General features: G+C 39.5%; 1 protein-coding gene across 1 annotated transcript; it reads right to left on the reverse strand.

The window, feature by feature from the left end:
• Positions 1-1,092: 1,092 nt before the first annotated feature.
• slc5a12 (solute carrier family 5 member 12) lies at positions 1,093-24,436 on the reverse strand. The gene is made up of 15 exons (XM_051099498.1): positions 24,048-24,436; positions 23,698-23,763; positions 23,543-23,594; positions 22,521-22,588; positions 21,279-21,433; positions 20,947-21,087; positions 19,287-19,416; positions 19,012-19,100; positions 18,572-18,684; positions 16,504-16,571; positions 16,325-16,411; positions 13,919-14,106; positions 13,434-13,537; positions 4,398-4,507; positions 1,093-4,328 (listed from the first exon to the last, which is right to left on the reverse strand). The coding sequence occupies exons 1-15, from the start codon at positions 24,399-24,401 to the stop codon at positions 4,164-4,166; spliced, it is 1,890 nt and encodes a 629-aa protein (XP_050955455.1). The 5' UTR covers positions 24,402-24,436; the 3' UTR covers positions 1,093-4,163.
• Between the last annotated feature and the right edge of the window lie 275 nt (positions 24,437-24,711).

Raw genomic sequence — 24,711 nt, forward strand, 5'->3', positions numbered from 1 at the left:
TGCAATGTGTCATTGCATAATGAGTTCTCTTTAACATACTTAAAAATAGTAGGCACATTACAGCATGTGCTGTGCGGTATGCAAGAAGTATTCAAGAAATACACTGGTATTCCATTTCGAACACAGTCAATGCATCTGTCCTCCTCAGGCCCTTGAGTGTTTGCAAATGAGATATTTGTATCATATTTTCTTAGCTTGAATCAAGTATTGCTTTTTTAAGTATATATTTTTGCACTTTCCATTTGCATGGGTACAGACCCCATATGGGTACATAGACACTCAAAAAACTCAGAAAAGAAGCTTTGATTGTGTTCTCGCTTCATAGATACTACACTGATTTACAGTTGAATTAAAGTTTATTTCATGAAAGCACTTTAGGAGTGTAATTTTTCCCTGTTACCTCTATTTAGGATTCACGTTCAAAATAAAAATGTTACAAATATTAGTGTAGTTTATTAGAACAGTGATTCTGAACTGGTCAGTTAAAAACTGGTATCTGGTCTGTTCCAGAAAAGTTATTGAAAGCAGGGAAAAGCTTGCTAAACGCAAAAAATAAAATACAACAATTTTGGTACTGTGTTGGGTCGCCGTTTGGGTCCTGAATAAAGACCAGTTGAGAATCACTGTATTATGAATTAAGTGTGCTTTGATGATTTATGTGTTATGGATGCGAGGCAGGACTGGAAGTTCTCAGTAGAATGGAAATGTGAGGCTGAACTGAAACAGGAAGTAGTCTTTACTATGACACACCATTCTCTTGGTGTACTGTAATCTATGCATGACCCCACTGATGAGCCCAGCCCATCTAGGGCTCTTGACAAACCTTTGTGTATTTGTGCACTTTTTACTGTGAAGTGTGCATGGCCTGTATCTGCTTAAATTGGAGAAGACTGACCTGAGATCAGTACATGTTGTAGTGGTTCATCGTCATGAATGATCAGTTGTTAATGGCCTTGTGGTTATCTCATTAAAACATTAATTTACAGGTTCTTGGACAACAAATGTTATTCAGGTTTTATCAAATACACTTGGTTGTGTATAAAATGTCTTCATTTAAAATGCCTGTCATAAGCACATGAAACAATAAAGATGTTTATAATAAGCAACAGCATGTATTATACCATTATAGTCGGTGCTTAACATATCTTACACAGACTCACAGCAGCTGATTTGAATAATGACTCAATTCCTGCAACAACAATTATTAGTCAGAATAATGTTAAAATTATTACAGTGGTTAAAGTTGAAGATTGTGGATGCTATTTGGCTTTAACATTTCACTTCATAACAATTACGTTCAAAATTCCATTTCAAAGTTTTGTGTTTTTGCAGTTTACATAATGCATATGTATGATATGCAAATAACAGTGATACAAGTGGGTATGTGTAGAGCCAGTGGGCCTCATTATGAAACATTAACAGAAAAAAATTTTTTTAACACAGTTTGTGAAAGTGTTCTGACCTACATTTTCAGATTCGTGAAAATGTTTATATCATATTTTCAAAATTTGTTTGGCATATGGCTGAATTAATCTCATTGATGCAATATACTGATGCAATATTCTGAAGCCAATCATGAGAAAGGAGTCCTAAAGATGTCATAGCACTCCACTAAGCGTAATTCATGGGCGAGGATTATGCTAGCTTTGAATAAACATGCGTGCCCTATTTGAGAAGTATCAGAATTCCTTAACATACACATTTAACACATTATTAGGTTTGCGAAGCGTTTGTGAATCTGAAGAGTTTCGCAGGAATTTAATTTTATGCGCAAATTACCCTGAATTCACCCATTTTTAAAAAGTTTCATGAATGAGGCCTACTGTGCACTATGCTTACTGTGATTTTGCTAATGTGGATCTGGATCCAATATCCTGACAGTCCTAGGACAGGCATGGGCAAACTCGGTCCTTTAGGGCCGGTGTCCTGCAGAGTTTAACTCCAACCCTGACACAACTCACCTGTCTGTAGCCTTTTAGTAATCTTCTAGTACGCTTGTTCAGGTGTGTTTCATCAAGGTTGGAGCTCTGCAGAGACTCCGGCCCCTCCAGGACCAAGTTTGCCCATGCCTGTCCTAGAAAAGCATTCCTATCTACTATTTAGATCAGGGCTGGGGCAACTTCGGTCCTGGAGGGCCACTGTTCTGCAGAGTTTAGCTTCAACCCTAATCAAACACACCTACCTGTTGCTTTCTAGTGATCTTGAAGACATTGATTAGGTTGTTCAGGTTTTTTTAATTAGGGTTGGAGCTGAACTCTGCAAGACAGTGGCCCTCCAGGACCAAGGTTGCCCAGCCCTGATTTTAGGGTTAGGGATAGGGTTGATTCTTGAGTAGGGATGTCCACTCCTGCTTCTGGAGGCCAAATGTCCTGCAGAGTTTAGCTCCAACCATAATCAAATACACTTGAACAAGCTAATCAGTGTTTTCAAGATCACTAGAAAACAACAGGCTGGTGCGTTGGATTAGTTTTGGAGCTAAACTATGCAGGACAGTGGCCCTCCAGGACCAAAGTTGACCAGCTCTGATTTTAGAGTTAGGGATAGGGTTGGGTCTTGAGCAGGAGTGTCCAATTCTGCTCCTGGAGGGCCAATGTCCTACAGAGTTTAGCTCCAACCTGCCAAAACACTCCTGTCTGGAAGGTTTGATTAATCCTGAAAGCCCTGATTAGTTATTTCAGCTGATCTGAGCTAAATTCTGCAGGATAGTGGCCCTCTAGGAGCAGGATTGGACACCCCTGGTCATGAGCAACATGCTCATCATTATTCTCTGATTTTGCGGTTAGTTTATGGCCACTTGCAGTAAGTGTGGTAGGGTTGGAAGATGAGAATTGTCAGGTGTAAAGATTGGAATTTAGAGGTTGGAATAGGGCAGGGATAGGCAACGTCTGTCCTGGAGTGGCAATGTCCTACAAGGTTTTGCTCCAACCTGAAAAAAAACCCTCACCTGCCTGTAGCCCAGGGTGCTCAACCCTGTTCCTGAAGATCTACCTTCCTGCAGAGTTCAGCTCCAACCCTGATCAAACAACTAATTAGAATCTGAAGGAGCACTTGATAATTACAGACAGTTGTGTTTGATCAGGGTTGAAACTAAACTCTGCAGGAAGGTAGATCTTCAGGAACAGGGTTGGGCACCCTGCTGTATTCCTAGTAATCCTGAAGACCTTGATTAGCTTATTCAGGTGTGTCTGATTATGTTTGAGTCTAAACTCAGGACTGCAGGACATCGCCAGTCCAGGACCAACGTTGCCTATCCTTGGAATAGTGGTTAAAGCTGAAGGTTAAGATCCAGGGATTTGGGGTTAAGAGTCGAGGTTAGGCCTAGACATTGGAGTTAAGTGTTAAAAAGAATTTTACAGGTTAGGGTTAAAAATAATAGCTAGGTTCATGGGCTAGGTTCAGGATGGGGTGACAGGGACAGGGTTTACCATGAAACTAGGGCAAAAATAGGCATTCAAGAGGAAATTTAAGTTGTTTTAGGCAGAGCTTCTCATTCCTGTTCCTGGAGATGCATGTTCCTTCAGAGTTCAGCAGCTCTGCCTCAGCACACATGTTTGCAATTATCAATTGTTCCTGAAAATCCTAAGTAGTTGATTCAGGTGCAGCTGATTAGGATTTGAGCAAAGCTTTGCTGGAGGATAGATTTTCAGGAACTGGAATGAGTACTGCCTTTTTTAGGGTTAGAATTGGGGTTATGGATAGATAAGACTAGGATAGGGCTCCTGGACGGCCACTATACAGCAGGGTTTAGCTCTAACTGTAATCAAACACGCCTCAACCGGCTAATTAAGCTCTTTAAGATCACAAAAAACTTTCAAGGCCAAACTGCAGGAATGTTGCCCTCCTGGACCCCTGGTTAGGACTAGGCTTCAGAACTAACCAAAGATGTTGATCCAGTTGCACAGTCTAAAAAAATCACAGTCATCTTAATTTATGTTCAATACTCCTCTGAATGACAGCACATGTTTTTATTGATATAGTTATGATATAAAGGCTATTAATCAGACTCCATCAACATCACATGTAAAGCAAACAACAGTATGCATACAAGAATTGTACAATACGTCTGTAACATAGATTTGGATCTTACTTTTCTGTAATTGTATCTTTTTAATTAAATAGTTTATGTATTTGACTTCACTGAACATTTTCAGTATGTTTATGTGTTAAAGCTTTGCTTGAACTCGACTAGATTCATTAAGATCAAAAGCGGCATTAGTGTAACCATTCTCCTGCAGGTTATCCTCACAACTCTTGACCTTCTCCTCCATTATTATAAAATCTTCCTTGTCTGGATGTTTCTCCCATGCAGTGCCAAAGTCTCCCAAATCCTAAGAAAAGAGAAAGGTTCAGTTTGCATTCAAAACACCCAAATCCACACTCTCAGTGATGCCCCTTACCTCTTTGTCTTCACTAAAGTCTGCTTGTCTGTTTCTCTCAGAGCAGAAGCAGATGACCTCCTTCACTGATCGAGTTAGTCCTGGCTTTACCTCCTTGGGGTCCATTGGCCCTGCAGACACCAGAATGACAGTGGTACAATACTTTCTCAACATAAAATTCTCCCTCAGTGTTGTTTCTGATGTTTCTGATGTCAGGGTGAATTTGTTAACAGGATTGCCCATAGTGTTAAGCAACTTGGCTCATTCAGTCACACTGAAGTTATATGCATGATGTAACACAAATGGCTGTATCCTTATTCACACAGCATGTGTCTTAAATAGTATGCAAGATAATATTAAGTTTGGAGGTGGGAATACTCAAGACATTTCATTCTTCTGACCTCAAAGCATTTCAAGCATGCTGTGCTCCAAACTCTTGCTACACAGAACTTTGAATTCTCCCACCTCCACTTGAAAATAACCACTGGAATTTTAGTTTAGTCACTGTCATCTTGACAGTGACATGAGACAATGCTTCATGTTGAACAAGAAACTATGCTTATAACCACAAGTCAAGAGCTTCAGTTCCAACCACACAATTTTTTGCCATGCTGTTTTGTGAATGTTCAGTGGAACTATGGTTATGGAAAACACTGAATCATTGACCTATGTTAATAATGATGGAATTTGCAACTGTAGATGGCAAAAACCCCTGGCTGCATTGCTCAAACAAACAAGGCAATGTTTTGAAAGAACCTCAGAGCCACAGTGTTCAGGTAATCTCACTTTTAAAAATCAAACTACTAATTGTTTATAGCTGTCTGTGCATATGAAGCCGGGATAGGAGCTTTAAGGCTGGCCACACACTAGAAGATATTAAGGCCGATTTGTAAGCCTGATTTCCATTCCTGAACGATTGGGAGGTGTGGCCCAATTCAAGGCTTGTCGTCTCTATTGTGTGGTGTCATTATGATTATTTAACTGCTCCCAATCAAGATGGAGCATCCCTGAACACAAATTGTAAATATCAATCATGTTTGATATTTATAACTCTTGATCAGGCTGCCTCTAACATGATAACCACAATAGCCAATGAGAGCAAGCAAACATCACCTACCGGATGTTGTGAGCTTCTATAGCTGAAATTTTGCAGCCACAAACATGCCACGAAAGTAGAATACTGAGAAAAGAACATCACCCATATTCCCTTTTATAAACTTTGTTTATATACAGCGAAACAGAACGTGCTAGCTGACAATGTCGATTGTCCTCCATGTGTTTTTTTCTCAAGTCACTTTTGATCTCACTTCTCTATTTTAGTCTTTTGTGTACTGGCACTTTTTTGTGCGTACCGGCATTTCTGACATGTTGCTGGTACTCAAGAGTCAAAGCGTCGGTCTCTGGGTGATTATAAATGACATTATATAAATCACACAACCAGGAAGGGTCAAGTCAGCTTGACAATTCACGTGAATGAATGCAAGCAGAGTTGGTCTACTTCAGGGGTTGTCACCCGAACTCATGAAAGTGTGCATCAATAGCACAATTTTCTGTTTCTGTTAGGTGTAGGCTACTGTTTATATGCAAGAATTGACTTTGGCGTATGACACGCAATAAAAACCCTTACCAAAAAGAAGCATACTTCAAGTTTATTTTATTAAGTATACTTAAGTTCAAGTATATTTTTAAGTATACTTTATGTAGTAAGTATACAAATATCAGTGTACTAGTAGTATACTTTTAAGTGTACTGTTTCAATACTCCTTGGGAGTAAATTGGCCCACTTTCTAGTATATAAAAGTATACTTTTAAGTATACTTTAAGTATAACAGAAGTAAACTTTCAGTACACAACTAGTTCACATCTATGTTTTCAGTTTGTACTGGAAGTATACTAAAAGTGAACTGATAGTTTACTAATTAAATACTTTTTATGCATTTTTAGTACACTTTAAAGTATAGTCTCAGTAAACTGCTAGTTTAATAGTTTTATACTGCAAATATACTTGTAAGTTTTCTTTAAGTGAACTTTACTTTAAGTATACTACTATGTCCCTATTTAGGTATTAATTTGCATATATTTTGTTATGTGAATATCTGAACAAAAGAAAGAACAGGGCATCTGCTTGTAAACAAAAACATTTTTTATAGCTTCATGCATTCTTTTTTTTTATAAACACTTAAATGTGGTTGCATAAATTAAAAAAAAAAAAAAACACATGCATATCATATGCACACCTTGGCATATGAATAGCATGCCAAATAGAAACAGAAAATCATGCTACTGATATTTCCATGAGACCGGTCTCTCACTGTATTATAACGAAAACAGTACCTTAAAACTTTTTGCGATTACATCATTTTAAACCGGTAAATTCCTGGAAAGTCCAAGGATCCAGTAAGCTAAAGCATTTAAACAGTAAGTTCAAAACAGCGCTAATGCAGAGAATAGTGACTTGCATCCAGATGCTAGTAAATTATTCTTTTGGCTTAAAAGCAGGAATGTTTTATAGTAAATGCTGGCTGAAGGAATTTTAGATTATGTGTTGGTCAGAGGTTTAGTAATTCAGAATAGACCCATATATAGTAATGTCATGAATCTGGTCGGAGACCTGCGGTCCGCTCACCACCAGATGTCGCTCTGGTCCTGTCATCATACACTGACTGTTGCTCTACACCCCGGACTACATCTCCCATTATCCACCACGCTGATTGCGCCATACACCTGTGGCCAATCAGCAGCCCTATTTAAGCCCCGGACTTTCACTCGGTAGTCACCAAGTATTGTGGAGTGTTATGTGGAGAACTGTGTCGGTTGCGTTTAGCGCTCTCCTAGTGCTAGCACCTTATCAGTGTTGTTCCTTAGTTTCCCTGAGTTCCTAGTTTCCTAGTTCCTGTGTTCCCTTGTTTCCAAGTTCCCTAGTTCCTGTGCTCCCTTAGTTTTGTATTCTCGCCTGGCTTCCCCATTTTCGTCTGTCTTGCCGCCTGCCTCCCTGGACTCTCGCTCGTTGTAAGGAATACCCCTCTGCCTCACGTCTTGGACTATGTTCGCCGCTGATCGACCCACGCCTGCCTCACAGTTACTCTCGTGCCTCGCCCCAACAAACCTGTTTGTTATTGTTCTGACCCTGCCTGCTTGACCATGTATTTGTCTCGTCCCATTAATAAAAGCTCGCGTATGGATCTCCTCGCCTCTCGTCTCCCTCTCCACATTACAGAATACTCGGGCCACAACAGAATCCAGCAGCTTTACCCCCGGACATTCAACAGGTATGGACACTACAAGGATTTTATTCAGATTAAAACAAGGACCGCATTCATTAGAGCAACACATCCGTGAATTTCTGGCAATCGCTAATCATTCAGATCTCTCGGACTGTATATTAATAGAAATTTTTTGCGATGGCATAAATCAGCCGTTAAGGGGGAGGCTGAGATGCGAGGGTCCGTGCTCATCACTAGCTGCCTTCTTGGATTATGCATTGTTGTGTGTGGGCTCATCGCTTACCGTAGGTGTCGTGGATGAGGAACATGGCATCCCAGTAATGCCGGCCGCGCAACCCGCTCGCAAAATGGTGGCTGCACTGGAGCGCGTTCACATAACGGCGGCTACAGCGGAGCCCGTGCTCAAAATGGCGGAGACTGCGGTGCCCGTTCACAAGATGGCGGCCGCGCCGGTGCGCGCACACAGGATGGCAGCGACGGCGGAGCCCGTTCACAAAATGGCGGCGAAAACGGAGCTCTGTCACATCACAGCTGCCATACCAGAGCCATGTCAAGTTGCAGCTGCGTTTCCTGAGTCAAGTCAAGTTTCCGAGTCCAGTCAAGTTGCAGCTGTGTTTCCCGAGTCAGGTCAAGTTTCCGAGTCCAGTCAGGTTGCAGCTGTGTTTCCTGAGTCCAGTCAAGTTACAGCTGTGTTTCCCAAGTCAAGTCAAGTTTCCGAGTCCAGTCAAGTTGCAGCTGTTGTTTCCAGGTCAAGTGAAGCTTCCGAGTCAAGTCAAGCTACAGCTGCTGTTCCTGAGTCTAGTCAAGATATGGCTGCCACTCCAGAGTCAAGCAAAATTACAGCAGTCGTTCCTGTGTCAAGTTACCGCTGTTGTTCCAGTGTCAAATCAAGTTACAACTGTGTTTCCAGGGTCAAGTCGAGTTAAAGCTGTGTTTCCTGTGTCAGGCAAGTCAAAGCTGCTCTTTCTAAGTCAAGTCAAGCTACAGCTGTATTTCCTCTGTCAAGTCAAGTCACAGTTGTATTTCCAGTGTCAAGTCAAGTTACAGCCGTGTTTCCAAGGTCAAGTCAGGCTATAGCTGCTGTTCCTGTGTCAAGTCAAGTTAGAGCTGTGTTTCCTGCATCGCGTCAAGTCAGAGCCACTCTTCCTAAGTCAAGTTACAGCTGTGGTTCTAGCATCAAGTCAAGATAAAGCCGTGTTTCCCGTGTCAAGTCAAGTCAGAGCTGCTCTTCCTAAGTCCAGTCAAGTTACAGCTGTTGTTCCTGTGTCATGTAAAGCTAGAGCTGTATCTCCCAAGTCAAGCCAAGTCACAGCCGTGGTTCCTGAGTCAAGCCAAGTCACAGCCGTGGTTCCTGAGTCAAGCCAAGTCACAACCGTGGTTCCTGAGTCAAGCAAAGTCACAGCCGTGGTTCCTGAGTCAAGCAAGGTCAAAGCCGTCGTTCCTGAGTCAAGCCAAGTCAGAGCTGTCGTTCCTGAGTCAAGTAAAGTCACAGCTGGTCTCTACGAACCAAGTAGTCACCAAGTATTGTGGAGTGTTATGTGGAGAACTGTGTCGGTTGCGTTTAGCGCTCTCCTAGTGCTAGCACCTTATCAGTGTTGTTCCTTAGTTTCCCTGAGTTCCTAGTTTCCTAGTTCCTGTGTTCCCTTGTTTCCAAGTTCCCTAGTTCCTGTGCTCCCTTAGTTTTGTATTCTCGCCTGGCTTCCCCATTTTCGTCTGTCTCGCCGCCTGCCTCCCTGGACTCTCGCTCGTTGTAAGGAATACCCCTCTGCCTCACGTCTTGGACTATGTTCGCCGCTGATCGACCCACGCCTGCCTCACAGTTACTCTCGTGCCTCGCCCCAACAAACCTGTTTGTTATTGTTCTGACCCTGTCTCCCTCTCCACATTACAGAATACTCGGGCCACAACAGAATCCAACAGCTTTACCCCCGGACATTCAACAGGTATGGACACTACAAGGATTTTATTCAGATTAAAACAAGGACCGCGTTCATTAGAGCAACACATCCGTGAATTTCTGGCAATCGCTAATCATTCAGATCTCTCGGACTGTATATTAATAGAAATTTTTTGCGATGGCATAAATCAGCCGTTAAGGGGGAGGCTGAGATGCGAGGGTCCGTGCTCATCACTAGCTGCCTTCTTGGATTATGCATTGTTGTGTGTGGGCTCATCGCTTACCGTAGGTGTCGTGGATGAGGAACATGGCATCCCAGTAATGCCGGCCGCGCAACCCGCTCGCAAAATGGTGGCTGCACCGGAGCGCGTTCACATAACGGCGGCTACAGTGGAGCCCATGCTCAAAATGGCGGAGACTGCGGTGCCCGTTCACAAGATGGCGGCCGCGCCGGTGCGCGCACACAGGATGGCAGCGACGGCGGAGCCCGTTCACAAAATGGCGGCGAAAACGGAGCTCTGTCACATCACAGCTGCCATACCAGAGCCATGTCAAGTTGCAGCTGCGTTTCCTGAGTCAAGTCAAGTTTCCGAGTCCAGTCAAGTTGCAGCTGTGTTTCCCGAGTCAGGTCAAGTTTCCGAGTCCAGTCAGGTTGCAGCTGTGTTTCCCGAGTCCAGTCAAGTTACAGCTGTGTTTCCCAAGTCAAGTCAAGTTTCCGAGTCCAGTCAAGTTGCAGCTGTTGTTTCCAGGTCAAGTGAAGCTTCCGAGTCAAGTCAAGCTACAGCTGCTGTTCCTGAGTCTAGTCAAGATATGGCTGCCACTCCAGAGTCAAGCAAAATTACAGCAGTCGTTCCTGTGTCAAGTTACCGCTGTTGTTCCAGTGTCAAATCAAGTTACAACTGTGTTTCCAGGGTCAAGTCGAGTTAAAGCTGTGTTTCCTGTGTCAAGGCAAGTCAAAGCTGCTCTTTCTAAGTCAAGTCAAGCTACAGCTGTATTTCCTCTGTCAAGTCGAGTCACAGTTGTATTTCCAGTGTCAAGTCAAGTTACAGCCGTGTTTCCAAGGTCAAGTCAGGCTATAGCTGCTGTTCCTGTGTCAAGTCAAGTTAGAGCTGTGTTTCCTGCATCGCGTCAAGTCAGAGCCACTCTTCCTAAGTCAAGTTACAGCTGTGGTTCTAGCATCAAGTCAAGATAAAGCCGTGTTTCCCGTGTCAAGTCAAGTCAGAGCTGCTCTTCCTAAGTCCAGTCAAGTTACAGCTGTTGTTCCTGTGTCATGTAAAGCTAGAGCTGTATCTCCCAAGTCAAGCCAAGTCACAGCCGTGGTTCCTGAGTCAAGCCAAGTCACAGCCGTGGTTCCTGAGTCAAGCCAAGTCACAACCGTGGTTCCTGAGTCAAGCAAAGTCACAGCCGTGGTTCCTGAGTCAAGCAAGGTCAAAGCCGTCGTTCCTGAGTCAAGCCAAGTCAGAGCTGTCGTTCCTGAGTCAAGTAAAGTCACAGCTGGTCTCTACGAACCAAGTCAAGTCACCGCTGGTCTTCATGTGTCAGGTCAAGTCACTGCTGATCTCCATGTATCAGGTCAAGTCACTACTGATCTTCACAGGCCAAGTCAAGTCAACACTGGACTTCACATGTCAGGTCAAGTCACAGCAGTTCTTAATGAGCCAAGTCAAGTTATTGCTGTTGTTTCTGAGTCAAGTCACGTCTCGTCTGTCCGCCCAGAGTCAAGTCACGTCTCGTCTGTCCACCAAGAGTCAAGTCACGTCAAGTCTGACCTCCCAGAGCCCCGTCACATCTCCACTGTCTGTCCAGAGTTTCGCCATGACACGTCTGATCGTCAAGAGTCCAGTCAGGTCTCGTCCGACCTCCCAGAGCCTCGTCATGTCTGCCAGTGTGTTGGCGGTCACTATTCTGAGTATATGGGCTGCACACTACGCTCCTGAGGTCATGTCTGTTCACAAGTCTGCCTCTGAGATCACGTCTGTTCACATTCACAAGTCTTCCCCTGAGGTCACGTCTGTTCACAAGTCTGCCCCTGAGGTCACGTCTGTTCACAGGTCCCAGTCCATGACGCGGGTTCTTGCTCTGCCATGTAGGGTCCCTGCGCCTCCTGTTCCGCCCTGGAGGGCTTCTGCGCCTCCTGCTCTGCCCTGGAGGGCTCCCGCGCCTCCTGCTCCGCCTCCTGCTCTGCCCTGGAGGGCTCCCGCACCTCCTGCTCCATCCTGGAGGGTTCCTGCTCTGCCGGTCCTGCCTCAGTTACCGGGTCCTCCGCATGGACCTGGTCCTCCAACCCTCGCCCTGTCTCGCTCCCGCCCCACTGCTCCCCTGGACTGTTGTTCGGTTGGAGCGTCTGGAAGCCGCTCTTTGGGGGGGGCTATGTCATGAATCTGGTCGGTGACCTGCGGTCCGCTCACCACCAGATGTCGCTCTGGTCCTGTCATCATACACTGACTGTTGCTCTACACCCCGGACTACGTCTCCCATTATCCACCACGCTGATTGCGCCATACACCTGTGGCCAATCAGCAGCCCTATTTAAGCCCCGGACTTTCACTCGGTAGTCACCGAGTATTGTGGAGTGTTATGTGGAGAACTGTGTCGGTTGCGTTTAGCGCTCTCCTAGTGCTAGCACCTTATCAGTGTTGTTCCTTAGTTTCCCTGAGTTCCTAGTTTCCTAGTTCCTGTGTTCCCTTGTTTCCAAGTTCCCTAGTTCCTGTGCTCCCTTAGTTTTGTATTCTCACCTGGCTTCCCCATTTTCGTCTGTCTCGCCGCCTGCCTCCCTGGACTCTCGCTCGTTGTAAGGAATACCCCTCTGCCTCATGTCTTGGACTCTGTTCACCGCTGATCGACCCACGCCTGCCTCACGGTTACTCTTGTGCCTCGCCCCAACATACCTGTTTGTTATTGTTCTGACCCTGCCTGCTTGACCATGTATTTGTCTCGTCCCATTAATAAAAGCTCGCTTATGGATCCCCTCGCCTCTCGTCTCCCTCTCCGCATTACAAGTAACACCCTGGTGATGCTGGTATGTATGTTTTGACGCTGGTTTATGCTGGTCCTTAGCTGGTCACGTTACTGGTCAAGGACCAGCATAAACCAGCAAAGGACCAGTGTAAACCAGCAAATCAATCAAAAATCAATAAAAATACTGGTCCTTTGCTGGTTTATGCTGGTCCTTGACCAGCAACATGACCAGCATAAACCAGCAAAGGACCAGCATAAACCAGCATCAAAACATACCTACCAGCATATGCTGTTTTTTTCACCAGGGCAGTCAGGTACAGGTTTGCTTGTGCTTTATTTGTATTGAAAATTGTATTTAATTATTGATTGACTGATTGATTGATTGATTGTGGGACTATGTTGTGAATTATAAAAGTTAAAGTAACAGTCATGTACAGTCAGGACCTGTGCTTTTTTCCACTTTAAGCACTGGTCTGGCAATTATAAGATTAAATTATAGAGGGAATTATAAGATTAAAAATCGGTTGAAACTGTCTTCATGTATGTGGTCTCCCATGGTTTTAAAATCTGTTAAGATTAGTCTAGTGTATGGCCAATCTTAAGTGATTATGAAATTTAAGATAACTTATTTAGCCAAAGGCTAATGCTAATGAAGCTGCTTTTGAAAGATAAGATAGCACCAACTACACTGGACCCAACAACAAAGAAACAACATGTAATCGTTGTTTTTTTGTTTCATATGCTATAAAATTAGCAAGTCATTAACAGATGTTGTTAATATAGTAGACTTAAAGTTACAGTACCAGATAAATTCTGAAGGGTCAGGGAGTGTGGGAAATAGCTTCTGCGGTATGCAATGTCCCTTCAAAGAGACCAGCAGTTCTTTTTTCATTGTTAGATTTACAGTCTATAACTCGAAGTGTTTTGTTCCTGTCATTGTGTGATGGGACAGAGGAGGTAATGAAATGTTGCTCTCACCCGTCAGCAGTGTGATGAGTAGGCCTGCTGCTACAGTGCCAATAAAGCCCACTGCACTATAGTACAGATAGGACATGGAGTACCATGAATCAGCCAGCCAAAACCTGAACACAAGACAGAGAAAATTTACACCATCTTATAATAAAGGTTCTTTACAAGACCATGATTACATTTGTACTGTAAAAATAGGACTGTCAGTTGATTTTCATATTATATTACACAAAAAATAAGTAAATAAATAAAATTCATTTATTTCTTATAGATAAAAAGGAACAGAAATGCCAACTGTCAAAAAATGGGTAATTTTTACTCTTATGTGATTAATTTTATAAAATTTCCATTCTTTTTTTTTTTTTCTAAAATAACTGAGTGCGCTCGTGTACCCCATTAAATGGTTTGATGAACAACTTTCTTTCCATAGTTGTAGGGTTTTAAATTTGTTTTAAAGTATTCTGACTCTGGAGAATGGTAGAGTTACATTGCACCTGTCAGAGGTGAGAGCGCTCACGGTGACTGATGTCTGGTTGAATCCATCAGCTGTGGTGTTGAAGCTACAGCCTGCAGTGTTGAGTTCCAGCGGACGTGTGTTATTGCTGGGTGCTGGATAAATGAAAGCTCCCACACCGACCCAAAACGAGAGACTGATGCCCATGATCAGACCTCCAACTGCCCCCTAAAGAGAAAGACCACAAATCACAGAGGGTGTGAACAATATTATCATTGTCGATGAACAAATTAAAAAGTAATGTTTTTATATTTTTCCAACAGTTTATCTTATCTTGAATATTATACACACCATAGTCCACATGCAAAGTTTTAAATTGGTATTGGTATTCATCATACTGACATTCAGTTATACCCTTACATTTTAATATTTTCACGTTTTCTAAAGGGGTTTCGGTAACACTTTATTTTAAGGTGTCCATAATACAGAGTAAGTACCTAATTAAGTACTTAGTAGTAGCCATTGTACTTCCATGAAACAAAATGTACTTACCATGTAAATCATTTATGGAACAGCCTGTAATTACAGTTTGTAATTATGTAGATGTAATAGGCCGAGTCTGTTAAACAGCTACTTGTACACTTAAGTACAATCTTGATACACTTTATTTTAAGTAGCTTTTGCCTGTGTAATATTCTGTCATTTTAATTTAGAAAGGCATTACATGTATTTAAGCTGTGTACTGGTGGGTTAAATCAAACTAAGGTTCGGCTGGATAAGGTGCACAGTACATATACACATGAAGTACACTTAAAGGAGAAGTCCACTTCCAGAACAACAATTTACATATAATGTACTCATCCCCTTGTCATCCAAGATGTTCATGTCTTTTTTTTTCTTCAGCCATAAAGAAATTATGTTTTTTGAGGAAAATATTTCAGGATTTTTCTCCATATAATGGACTGATATGGTGCTGAGTTTGAACTTCCAAAATGCAGTTTAAATGCAGTTTCAAACGATCCCAAATGCGGTTGTAAACGATCACAGCCGAGAAAGAAGGGTCTAGCGAAACGATTGGTTGTTTTCATAAAAATAATACAATTCATACACTTTTTAATCTTAAATGCTCGTCTTGTCTTGCTCTCCCTGAACTGTATTCTGGCTCAAGACAGTTAGGGTATGTCGGAAAAAAAAAACGTATTTTCTCCCTCAACTTCAAAAATCATTTCAAAATCATCCTACATCGCTGCAGAAGTACCGACACAGTCTATGCAAAGTGAACATGCAAAGAAGATCAAACACCCTTAACAAAAAAGGTAAAACATCGATATAAGATGATTTTGAAGTTGAGGGAGAACACGAGATGGGAGTTTTTCGACATACACTAACTGTCATGAACCCGGAAAAAAAAAAAAAACAGTTTGGGCAGAGCAAGACAAGATGAGTGTATGACATTAAAAAGTACGTAAATTGTATTATTTTTATGAAAATAACCGATTGTTTTGCTAGATAAAACCCTTCTTCCTCGGCTGGGATCATTTGAAGCTACATTTAAACTGCATTTTGGTCTACATCAAGTTCAAAATCGGGGCACCATAGAAGTCCACTATATGGAGAAAAATCCTGAAATGTTTCCCTCAAAAAACATTTCTTTATGGCTGAAGAAAGAAAGACATGAACATCTTGGATGACAAGGGGGTGAGTACATTATCTGTCAATTTTTGTTCTGGAAGTGGACTTCTCCTTTAAGTACAATCTTGATACAGTTTATTTTAAGTAGCTTATGTACAACGTAGAAGTACAATGGCTACTACTAGGTTCTTAATTAGGTAATTACTCTATATTATGACACCTTAAAATACAGTGTTACCGCTGAGGGTGCAAAACAAAACAAAACAAAACAAAACAAAACAAAACAAAAAAAAGGTAAATTGAGAAATTTAGAAAGTTGTCCAAATGAAGTTATTAGCAATACATATTACTAATCAAAAATTTGATTAGTAGCTTTGATATATTAACTGTAGATTTTTGTAGAAATTAAAAAAATCTTCATGGACCATGATCTTTACTTAATATCCTAATGATTTTGGCATAAAAGAAAAATCTCTAATTTTCACCCATACAATGTGTTGTTGGCTATTTCTATATATATAGTAGTTAAACATTAGACTGTCAAATAGTTATTTATTTTTACTTTTTTGTGTGTAAATTATAAAATGCTTATACAGACATTTTTAGAAAACCTTTCCACAAAGCCGGTGTCATATACTTATAAAACCTTTCCAATAATTACTGTCTAAAATGATAAAATGTCAAATTAGTCTTTATTAAATATTACATATTGTTATTTCAGATGTTTCTGGTACTTTAAATTTGTCACAGTTGTTCAGTCCAGTTTTATTAATGCCTTATTCATGACAATTCTGGTGTGAAAGTTTGGATAAACCTTTAGGTTAGTGACAGGAAACAGGATTCCAAGTGAAAACAGGCCCAGCATTGGGCCTCCGCACATGCCGTGGATACTAAGGGCCGCCTGAGGCACAAGAGGAGAAGGACACTCAATGACAGGAAATTAAGCAGGAACAGATCATCTTGGCCAATATGAGAATGACATAAGTCACATACCTGTACAATTCCTCCCATATAAGACGCAGCCACGGCCATAGTAGTGCAGGCCACTCCGAACACCACACCTGAACATTAGCACACAGTCAGTAGTATTAATAAAATGTAATAGTTCAAGCATAACTATTGCTAGTCTATTACTATTACTTTATATTTAGGTTTAGTAATTTTATACAAAGCTGTACCCTTAAGTTTGAAAATTAGGCACATTTTGTGCAGTGGATATACATGAAGGCCTAACTGGCTAATTGAGGAGTTGTGTTAATCCTTTTTCACCTTATGTCAAAAACAGATATACCAGAATGAATTCAAGTAATATCTAAAGACCAGAGTAAGTAGCATAATGATGGCAAGATCTAAACAAGCTTTCTATTTATGTATGGTTTGTTAGGATAGGACAATATTTGGCCGATATGCAACTATTTGAAAATCTGGAATCTGAGGATACTGAGAAAATCGTCTTTAAAGTCATCCAAAAGAAGTTCTTAGGAATGCATATTACTTATGTTTCTTAAAAGCACTTAAACACTCTTGACTAACATACTAAAGTACATGTAAAGCAATTGATTATAAAGTAATTTTAACTAGAATGCATTTAAAATATGCTAAATATGTAATGAACTTCATCATTGCAAATGTGTAATTACAAACATTTTTAAATTCATGACATTCATTATACATTTCTGTACAATCTGTATAATCAACTATTTTTTCAAAGGCAATTAAACTGCATATACAGATGAACTTATGTCCCACTTATGTGAGTCAGAAATCACTCTTAAATTCAAATAATTGCAATTCATATATATTTAAACAATAACATTTCATTTAATTAGTTCACATCCAACTAAATGACTGAAAACATTACATTTAGTTTGCACTGAAGTATATTCTTTTAAAGAATATTATTTTATAATAAGCATTTTTTCAAAAAGTATGCTCAAGTGTTTTTCTTTTTCACAAGGATCTTCAAGATGTTATCATTCCTTGCTGGTTAAGTGCTAAGTGTTTCACTCCTACAGTTTCTAGACCAACTTTATACAAGTTTGAGCTGCTCAGGTTTTGTTTTGGTTCACTCCGCCTTTTGTTTGACCTACTTCTGCCTGTTCAAATCATCAGACCCTTCCTGGTAAAAATCAGAAGATCCACCAAGACACATCTCTGTTAGTGATTAATTCTGCTCTCATACCATATGACAGAATCAATATTCTGATTACGAGTATATCCTTTTTTAATGTGCTCCTATTGTGCCATTTTAAAGGTTGCTAATATTGTTTTATGAGTCTCCTAAAACAGGTTTACATGTATGCAAGGTCAAAAAACACTTTAGTTTTCTCCAAAAATAGATTTAATTTGACCTCATTTCTAAATGATTCGTAAACGACTTGAACTAGACTGATTTCGAAGAATCAGTCTCTCTAAACCCCTACTTTCCATGAGCCCTCACTGCTGTGATTGGTCAGATGGCGCAGTCCTTTATGATTGGTCTACCGCGTACAGCTTGTGTCGGACAACAATACACCCACTGCCATAACTGACTGACAGCCCTGGATACTTGTCAATACATAGAAAAGATGACATCGATTTTACCATACCAATTCGAGTCGAAGATGAAACAGGTGAAGTGGCTGATCAACAAGTTAGCACGGACTATGATGGAAAGTGCTCACAGTTTGCTTATGTAAGCGAACCGGGCACACCTCTATGTTGTAAACTTCAACATTGTATAATGCATTAAGCAGCTTACACAGAACGCAGAAAGCGCTGCGCTGTTTGCGATGTAGAACGTGGGCGGACATTATGCAAATGTGTTACTTTGTGACGTATGGCCGTAACAGAATAAGATTCAAATTCCTGGCGACTCGTTCAAGCGATTGTGAGCCGACCCTTTTTTTTTTTTTTTGATAGACAAAAACTATTTATCGTGCACTGTCGGCTTCACAACTTTATGGATAGTTTATGTTCACATACAGCTACATGACACACTGCATGAAAGGTCATATTTGAAAAGGCATAATAGGAGCTTTTTAATGTCCTGAAAAGGCTTGAACACATTGGATGTATTTACACAGTGCTTTGCTGATCCAGTTGGCTGCTCGGTTGGACAAATCTCTGAAACACTGGCTCACAAAGTCTTCATACGTCACTGTGGCCAAAGCATTAATACTGGCAGCTACTGTGCTGAAAAAGGGGAAACAGAACATGATGTCTCCTTTTATAGGTCAGATGTTTTGCTCAGATAAATATACATGAAAAACCATTTAAAGTAAGTTCATCCAAAAATGGAAGTTATTTTCTTCCATTGTTACACTTGTGGTGTTCTCAGACAAAAATGATTAGGCTACAAAAAAATTGCTTGTGAGTTTCTCATTATGCTATATTATTACCACATATTAGAATCAATCTTTTTGTCGACTTGATTTTGTCAACTTGTTTTGTTTTTTGGCAAAACAGAGGTTCATAAGCTCAACCCAATGAGGCCTCACTGAGGGAAAAAATTAACTTTACCTCAGTGTTCCACTGAACGCACACGCAACAAATAAACCTGGCAGTCCTGGAAACGCACCAAGAATTTCCATCACAAAATATGGCATGAGCTGAGAAGAAATGGATACACTAATGTTAGGTGCGTGAGCAATAGTAATAGCGATGCTCACCTCAGCGAAAGCCATTAATAATAATGTTTAACAAATTACTCTGAACCACTGACAGAGACATGTTTTAATGATTCTAATGACAATATTATAAGGATTTATTTCAAAGAGATGTACAGAGATCATCACCTGGTCTGGAGCAGAGACCAGTCCAGCCGACCAGGGGTCACAGTGGGAGTAGAAAGCATACATGATCAGACCAGATACCACAGCACAGAACAGAATGATCCACAAACCCAGCAGATTCAGATACAGAGCCCTGAGACACAAGAAAGATGGGGGGAAAACAAACAAAAAACTCCAAAATAAGAGCAATTTTTGTCCTTGCAGTCTAAAATCATGAATATATTGAGTAGTTGAAGTGGAAAAAAAAATTTTGTATTTAAGTTAAAGTAGTTTTTACAAAGTTCTCAATGTCGTGACTTGGTAAGATGTTATTAAAATGACAAGCTGAAACCAAAATCCTGAACTGAAAAAAAATTATGTTCATACTTTCATATGTATTTGTTGTCTTGTTTTCTAAAATAAATATCTAAATGTTCTTGAATCAACATGCATTTACTTGACAAGTAAAATCACTTACGATATATGTATATATATATATATATATATAATAAAAAAAATTGTTTGTTTTTGCAAAAAAACAAGTAAAAATATCTGAAAGTGGGGTAAGAAAAATTATCTTAATTTGAAGGCTAAATAAGATTATTTTTCTTGCCCCATTGTCAGATATTTTTTGCTTAGTTTAAGCAAAAACTAATAAAATGTTTATATATTTTTTTTAAAAAACAAGACATAATATCAAGTTGTTTTACTTGTAAATAAATTCATCTTGATTCAAGAATTTTTAGATATTTATACTAGAAAACAAGACAATATACTAAGTACAGTAAAATACTAAGTAATAAAATCATAAAATCATTTTTTGCAGTGTGAAACTTTGTAACTGCAATTTTGGATTTTTAAAATAAAACTTTACATTTCTGTACTTTGAAAACATTATAAGGAGTAACAAATATGATCTTTCCTTGGAAATGTATCCGGGTAGAAATCTAAAAGTAACAGTAGGCCTACAATTATTTAGATTAACACTTACGCATTTGGAAGATACAAAGCAACTTACATTGCATTCAAGGTAAATGTTTTATCAGTTTATATGTAAGCTTGATATATTTATATATATATATATATATATATATATATATATATATATAAATGTATAATGTATATGTATGTATCATATGAAGTTACAAAAATACAAGGTCAAAATTTGAAATACAAATTTAAAAAATAAAATGCTAATTAATTATCAAAATATGAGACCAAATTGTGAGAAACAGGGAACATTAAATGTACTAAGTGCTGTAGAAGATTTTCATTAATCTTGAATCAATATAAAACATAGAATTATGCCTGTGCATAAGAGGATGTTATTCTACTATTATCATCTGACTATGTGTATTAACTCTGTGCGGTGAGTTGAGAACAGAGAGAACTATTTAAAGCTTGAAAAACACTCATGTATGGAAAGTTCAGGAGCTAGAAATAAATGACAGCTATTGATCAACCTTCAGGAACTCATATATGGTAAAAATACCTTGTCCAAAAATACAACAGTGCATATATGGAATGCTTCAGGATGTATATATGTGTGCTTGAGATGAAACTCTGGAGTGGTGTTTGAACATTACTCTGCCTTTTGTTAACTTATTAATAAAGGTCTATCTGGCTTCAAAACCTCTTCAGAGCAATTTATTTTGAACAAGGAAAATTCTACAACAGTGCTCACCAGCGTGCGTGACCTTCTGTTTTGCAAGAGATGCATCTCTGGATGGTTGACTGGTTTACTCCATAGATGCCCAACCAAGTGAAGGTGCCGCCTATAGTGAGGGTCCAGAACGTGTGTCGCCTTAGTGGATTAACATCAAAGCTGGAAAAAAAAGGTGCACAAAAGTACTATAACATGTTGCAAAGTGTCAATATTCACATTTTTTTTCCACTAATGCTGATAAATTATGTATAAATGAATCATTATTAAACTTATGCAACTAAAATGAGTGTGTTTTCTTATTTGTTGAGTTTAACATGAGTAGACTGATGTGTATGTCTGCACACACATACTCAAAGATGTGCATTCTGCCTCCGCTGTGAGCTGTGCTCCAGACAGACTCAATCCCTCCTGCTCGACTTGCACCCTGGATCAGGACTGTGAGAAACCCAACCACCATCACCACCATCTGGAAGGCATCTGTCCAGACCACAGCTTTCAGCCCACCCTAAACACACACATACACACTGGCACTGTTTCTCCTGTTTCTGTCTGATCACCAGCCACCGAGTCCATTAGACCGCCCCATTCACAAAACATTTCACTCAGAATTACATATACAGTAATAATTTAGCAGTCAAACTCTGACATTTCACAAGTTCGTTCACGCAGTTCTGATTCCCAAATTTGCCTTAAAAGTAACTGATTCATTTGACACTCCAGGATTGCCTAAATTAAGGTGATTTAGACATTTTTTTTCAATTTGCTATTTTCATATAAACAGTGTTGGAATTATTACTTTTTTTTTTTTTTTTTTTTTTTTTTTTCATTTATTGTCTATTGTCTATCTAATTACATATAGGTAATACAGTCACTGCTAGAGACAAAATTGTCCTTAATCTAATTAAAAATTGTCCCTAAAAATGGTCTTACTCATAATTACACAATTACACTTACAAATATAGCTGCAAGCAGCAATTAAGAGGCCAAGCACAAAGAAGGCAAGATAAGTCATGCCAGCATCAGACCAACTGCATCAATGAGCAATTAAAGACGTATTTATTATTTGCCAGCATAGTCTGAAGATGATCTGACCAATTTTGATGAAAATCAGACAAACCGTAGACAAACCATTTAAAATGAAAACTATTGAAACTATTTTAAACCATTAGAACTATTCAAACTATTAAAAATTTAGATTTTTCTTTCTTTTTTTTTTTTTTAATCTTGACTTGTAGAATTTTAAATTTTGGAGCTCATTCGATTTGGCATTAGTCAAGAAATTAGAGAAAAAAATATTGTGCTTCTAAAATGTATGGTTTAAAAGTTATTAGCATAAACATGAATGAACCTTTGGATAAATGGTGGCACTAGAGAGTTTGAGTTAGAGACTCCAAACTTGCTTTGGTTAATGTTGAGACGGTTCTCTATGTGTATGCCAAATTTCATAACTTTCCCGGAAACGGCTCTCTGGGCTGCCATAGGCTCAAGAGAGGAAGATGATTAAAAAAAAAAAAATGCAATGGATCGCACCTTCTGTGCTTGGTCCCTAATTATAGTGAAATCAGTTGAGATTTGAATTCAGCAGCACTTACCAATGTGCAGTAAAAAGTGCAGACAATGCCAGTGGCAAATATGGATCCCCAAAGATCAAATCCTGTCACTGATGGAGAAAAATAAATCTATGTTTATGTAACTGATATTCTGTGTGAATGACTACTATATTTTAAGTCTTTTATCTAAGTCACAATAACAATAAAGAAAGTCTAATTTAACAAACAAAATACACGTCATGCATACTAAATAAATGGTCAAAATGGGATTGTACAGTATAAGCACTTTTACATTAAGTAACTAGTGCAACCTGAAACATGAAGCATAAACTCAAAGGAGACAGTGAGCCAATTTTTGTTAAAACATTTTCGTTTCACTCTGTATGATTCCTTCCCATGCTGGAATCAGTTATGAAAATTAGTCTCTTGTGCGGTTTACATGACAAGTGTTATTCATGTTGGACACGTAAGTGATCTTCCACTGTGTAAAGTGTATTATAAATCATTCATTTTTTAACATACTTATAATGATGCACTAAAATACTGTCTAGGTGGGGGCACAAAGGGGTTATAAGCCACTGCCTCTGACTCCAAGTGTAAACTTATGAAATGTTTTTGGACACTTAATTGTATATTTATGGCAATCAAATTTCAATATGTACGTATTATAGTTCAAATTCATATTAAATGCAATTACCTGAGCTTTAGAGTGCTTTTTTGGCTCACTTAAGTAGAATTTAGGTACATCTTCAAGAAAAACTTTGCATTTGACATTACTTTAAAGTGTAGTTTTTATAAGTGTAAGTATACTCCCTTTAATTACACTTAAGTGGCCTTTCATTTCATTTTAGTTCATTGTTCATCATTATTTTTTAAATATACTTTAAAGATTTGAAATACACTAGTGAACACTGAATATAATTAAGTGCACGTTTAACAAGGGACCGTCTATTTAAGAAACACACCTGCTTAGCACCTCAAAACTTTTTAACAACACATTCAAGTTAAAAAAATGTTACAATATTTTTTCCACTATAATATCTGTGTGCTGAATGCAGACTGACCTTGATTCAGAGCTAAAGCAGGCGCATAAACTACCACACCAGTGTACAGAATCTGAAGAGTCAAATTCAAAACAATCAGCATTACAATTGATCAAAAAACAAACAAACTATAAAATATGTTTTAAGAACATTTATGAACATTTAGTTCCACTTACCGTTTGAATGATATAAATTAGAGTGGCTGCAACACGAACAAGCCTACAAAAACGTAACTCCAAATACTGTGAGAAAAACAAATCAGAACAAGTTTGTATCATGCTGGAGGGCCTCAACCTGCATAACTACAGCTGACACGGCCTATGGGATTTATTACCAAAGATCATGACCTCCAAAAAGCCTAACAACATCTGGCCAACATCATCCTACCTCAGTATTTCCTTTCTGTCTACTGCAGAAGATCTATCTTAGGTTGATGATTTTGATATGATAATATTTGGATGAAATCCAATGAAATTACTGAAACAACCTTTGACGACAAAAGCAAATCTGAAATGTACATTCATACCTCATATGTACTGGTGATCCCTGATCTGTAGAACACAGGCAGGAAGAGCTCAGCGGTTAAAAAAACCACAAATGTGTAGGCGACCCCAAAGATGACATACGAGGCCCCGTATCTGTACACATCTGATGGGCCTCCAATCACTGTGACTGCAGACATGAAGCTTGCGGTGAGAGAAAGGGCCACCGGCCCGCAGGACATCTGACGGCCCCCAACCAGAAACTCTTTAGATGAGGCTTTCTTCCTCTCTTTGATGGCAAAGAAAACCCCGATACCAGAGGAGATCACAAACAGAAAGGCAAACACCACATAGTCCCCAACCTGGAAGGTCCCCACTGTGTTACTTTTGTCCTCCATGCTTGAGACAGAATCTGATCAAACTGGTAGTCTGGCTGCAGTATCTGTAGTTCAGGCACCTCACATGTTAATCATGTTAATCATTGAGTTTTTAACAGGTTAAAAATGCTTATGAGTCAAGACATGGGTCGAGGGGTCATATTAGTCATTATATTACTCGTGTTTGTCCTCATGAATTCCCCTATCTATCTATCTATCTATCTATCTATCTATCTATCTATCTATCTGTCTGTCTGTCTGTCCATCCGTCCGTCCATGTATGTATGTATGTATGGATGGATGTGTGTATCTATCTATCTATCTACACTGC

This window comes from Labeo rohita, chromosome 25 (genome assembly GCF_022985175.1).
Source record: "Labeo rohita strain BAU-BD-2019 chromosome 25, IGBB_LRoh.1.0, whole genome shotgun sequence".
In the NCBI taxonomy this organism is placed as follows: Eukaryota; Metazoa; Chordata; class Actinopteri; order Cypriniformes; family Cyprinidae; genus Labeo; species Labeo rohita.

What these genes read in the sequence shown, in the direction of transcription:
- slc5a12 (XM_051099498.1), bottom strand. Translation starts at nt 24,401, where the DNA reads ATGGAGGACAAAAGTAACACAGTGGGGACCTTCCAGGTTGGGGACTAT. An exon ending in TGGTCTCTGCTCCAGACCAG is followed by an intron (nt 19,101 to 19,286) that starts GTGATGATCTCT and finishes ATTTCTTCTCAG; the next exon opens with CTCATGCCATATTTTGTGAT. An exon ending in GCGTTCAGTGGAACACTGAG is followed by an intron (nt 18,685 to 19,011) that starts GTAAAGTTAATT and finishes CCCCTTTTTCAG; the next exon opens with CACAGTAGCTGCCAGTATTA.